This window comes from Neopelma chrysocephalum, unplaced genomic scaffold (assembly GCF_003984885.1).
Source record: "Neopelma chrysocephalum unplaced genomic scaffold, ASM398488v2 Primary Assembly neopelma1_91989, whole genome shotgun sequence".
Taxonomy (NCBI): Eukaryota; Metazoa; Chordata; class Aves; order Passeriformes; family Pipridae; genus Neopelma; species Neopelma chrysocephalum.
In genome coordinates, this window is record NW_020920750.1 from 1,528 (window position 1) to 5,096 (window position 3,569).

At 50.8% G+C, this 3,569-nt stretch overlaps 1 protein-coding gene across 1 annotated transcript; it reads right to left on the bottom strand.

Moving 5' to 3' along the window:
• Positions 1–2,445: 2,445 nt before the first annotated feature.
• Positions 2,446–3,564, bottom strand: LOC113980056 (zinc finger protein 239-like; the record flags this gene model as incomplete). The annotated part of the gene is made up of 2 exons (XM_027707316.1): positions 2,446–2,868; positions 2,959–3,564. Coding segments are annotated over 2 exons (939 nt in total), but the record flags the coding sequence as incomplete, so codon positions are not given.
• Positions 3,565–3,569: the final 5 nt, after the last annotated feature.

Below are 3,569 nucleotides of genomic sequence, written 5' to 3' on the forward strand. Positions count from 1 at the left end.
TCAGAAGGCATCAAATTTTATATTTGGTTAAATTTCTCAAAAGATTAACAAATTAAACTAAATCTAGACAAAAGAAAAGAAAGTGTGACCTAAAGAGAATATAAGAAAGCCTTGTACCATCTCCCAAGTAACTCATTGTGTTTGCATAAGAACTGATGTGTAATTTCAGGTCCAATTTCAAGACACATTGGCCCCTCTAACAGACACATTATCATAGAATTCCTCACACCCACCACGCATTAAAGGATGCCCTGATTACTCACAGGGTGGAGAGAGTGGCTAGTGAAAATTAGATTTGTGTCAGTATTAAATCCTGATGTTTGTACCTTTGTTAATATTAGGAAATTTGACTGTAGCTATTGAGGTCCTGTTATGTCCCATATGCTTACTATTTTACTGTAAGGTTTGGGTTTTTTTCGGGAATTGCATTGCATTGGGAAAAGATTTGTGCTATCTCATCCTTTTCTTTACTCTTCTCTCTTTCTGTCCACTACATGAAATGCGCCGCCCACAAAGAAGATTCACAGTGAACAACAAAAGAAGAGAAATTATTGAATGCATAAATCACAGGGTGGTGTCAGAGACTGAAACGGTTCATGATTTATGCATTCTAGGATTGCCAAGGGACTCTTGCAGGCTTCTACAGGACTTTTGCATTATACCTCTGATGGCCCATCAAAGCCCATCCCCCCCTCTGCTAACCTTGGAAGGCAGGAAAAACCCTTTTCCCAGGCCCCTCACGGGAACTCTGCGCAGGCCCAGGAGATGTTGGGGGTTCGTGGCATGGCCCGAGACACCATCCATGGATATAATAACTCAGAACTTCTTGCAGTGTGGGGGCTTCCCTCCCCCACCCCCAACAGATCAAGGCCACCACTTCAACTCACAGACATGGAAACTGCAACTCCCAAGTTCCATCGCTGGACCCCGTGGGCAGTGACTATAGACATCTTTCCACTCTCAGCTTTGCTTTCCCTTACTTTCCCTCTCCCTTATCCTGTCTTTCCTTTCTCTCCCTTATGCATTTTCCCTAAAGGTTCTCTTTATGCCACAATGCTGTAGATGAGAGATAGAGATGATAACACCCAAAATGGCAACATACCTGTTTACCTTTGAAACAAAATTGTTCTGAAATAAACTCTACATATATATATTTTCAAACACCGATTATTCAGTGTTGTTTCACTCTAATCCACCCCAAGGGATTTATTAATAAGAACCTGGGTTACCCCCAACCCAGGTCTGGTAACAGACCCCTTGTAGCAGGATGTTCTACCTGGAAAAGAATCTGATGGGAGAATGCAAGCACTGCAAGCTCTCTGTGGGGAGTTACTGTTGGTGCCAAGGGGTTGGTTTAGTGCTGAATTGTGCCAAACCCAGCCTGGTTCCCCAACCTTCCAACACACATCCTGCTTTTGGAAGCAGAGTTTGACAGATCAGCTGCTCACTGGCCTGGCAATATGTGACTGGAGATCCATCACTGAATAAGTATAAAAGCCCAGGGCCAACTTTCATAGAGCAGATTCTTCCACAGACTTTGTTGAAAGTGTGTGGAGCTTCTGCTGTAAAGCAGGGACGCCTCTTGATGGTCACTGCCCAGGGGGTAAAAGAGAGATTTGCCCTGATTTATTTCTACCAGACACCGCCGGGCCCTCCCCGCTTCCTGCCCAGTCCCGGTTATTGGGGGGCAGTGGAGGAGGGGCTTGGGGGAATCCCAAGGGGTGGAGCCGAGTTTGGGGGGGGCAGAACCGGCCTGAGATGGATCGAGAATGGGGAACCCCCTGTGTCCCCCCATGTCAATCCGCTCTGGGGGGGCTTTGGGAGGGCACCTGCCCCTCAATAAAGCATCCAGCTCACACCAAAAGGTGCTGGGACCCCCCAAAACACACTCAAAGCCCACCCAGGACCCCACCTAACCCAAATTACTGTGGGGTGCTGGGGACTGCTGGATCCAATCTCAGCCTTGGATTATGACAACAGTTGCAGTTTAGAAGAATTACAGAGGTGTGACTGAAACACTTTTGTCCCCCAGCTTTTAATGATGGCAAATCAGATCTATTGATAGAAATGAATTTATTTAGGGTTCCAAATGATCAGACAAAAGATCTTCATCAGAATTATTTACTACACAATACAAACACTAAAACTACCATCAGTACAGGATAAGGTAGGACAGTGCTCTACACTAAAGCAATTCTTGAAGCAATTCTACTCAAGCTGGCACAAAAGCAAGAATTCTTAATTAGAGATGGATGGAACTCCCCCAGACCAACGCTCGTGGGGAGATCTCTGCTCTCAACCTCCAGCAGTGACCTTGGGGGGGTCCCCAGCCAAGGCAGGAATCTCCACACACCCCCCAAGAAGGGTTCTGTTGGAAGAAGCTGCCCCTGGGAAAGGGGACTGACCCTTTGTGGTCGAAAGGGATGGACTGACAGTCACTGGACTCCAGGGGTTGCCTCACCATCAGGGGCTTCATTTGGGGTGGAAGCAGCAGCCAAAGCTCTTCCCGCAGTCGGGACACTGGTAGGGCTTTCCTTACCAGTGGGTCTGTTGGTGTTTGGTCAAGTAAGAGCTGCGGGTGAAATTCTTCCCACACTCCCCACACTTGTAGGGCCTCTCCCCGGTGTGGATGCGCCGGTGGGTGACGAGGTTGGAGTTCCGGTTGAAGCCCTTCCCACAGTTGGAGCAGCAGAAGGGCCTCTCGTCCGTGTGTGTCCGCTGGTGCAGCAGGAGATTCGAGCTGGTCTTAAACTTCTTCCCACATTCCAAGCACTTGTAGTGCCGTTCCCCAGTGTGGATGCGCTGGTGGGTGCGGAGGGTGGAGCTGTCACTGAAGCTCTTCCCACATTCCAAGCACTGAAAGGGCTTCTCCCTGCTGGGAGGCTGCTCAAGAACCAACAGCTCGGAGCTCCGCCTCAAGCTCCAGTCGCCTTCCCGGCACAGGCTCCCCTCTCCCACCTCCTTCGCGAGCTGTTCTCCGGTGTGGATGTGCTGGTGTCGGATCAGGTGGGTACTCTGGCTGAAGCTTTTCCCACATTCTCCACACAAATAGGGCCGTTTCCCAGTGTGGATGTGCTTGTGCCGGATCAGGCTGGAGCTTTGGTTGAAGCTCTTGCCACATTCCCCACACATGTAGGGACGTTCCCCAGTGTGGATGCGACGGTGGATGCAGAGGTTGGAGCTCTGCCTGAAGCTCTTCCCACATTCCCCACACGTGTAGGGACGTTCCCCAGTGTGGATAAGCTGGTGTTGGAGCAGTTTGGTGCTTGTCCTGAAGCTCTTCCCACATTCCAAGCACCTGAAGGGCTTCTCCCTGCTGGGAGGCTGCTCAGGGATCACCAGCTCAGAGCTCCCCCTCAAGCTCCGGCCGCCTTCCTGGCACAGGCTGGGTCTTTCCTCCTCAGAGCACCCTGGGCTGGCTTTGGAGCCCCTCCTGCGGGGGGATCTCTGGGCCTTTTCCTCCCCGCTGCCTTCCTGCACGGTGGAGCCCTTCAAAACGGCCTCTCCCACCAGGCTCTGCCGGGGGGATTTGTCCTCCGGGCTCTCCGTCCTCAGCTCGGGGCCTGGGG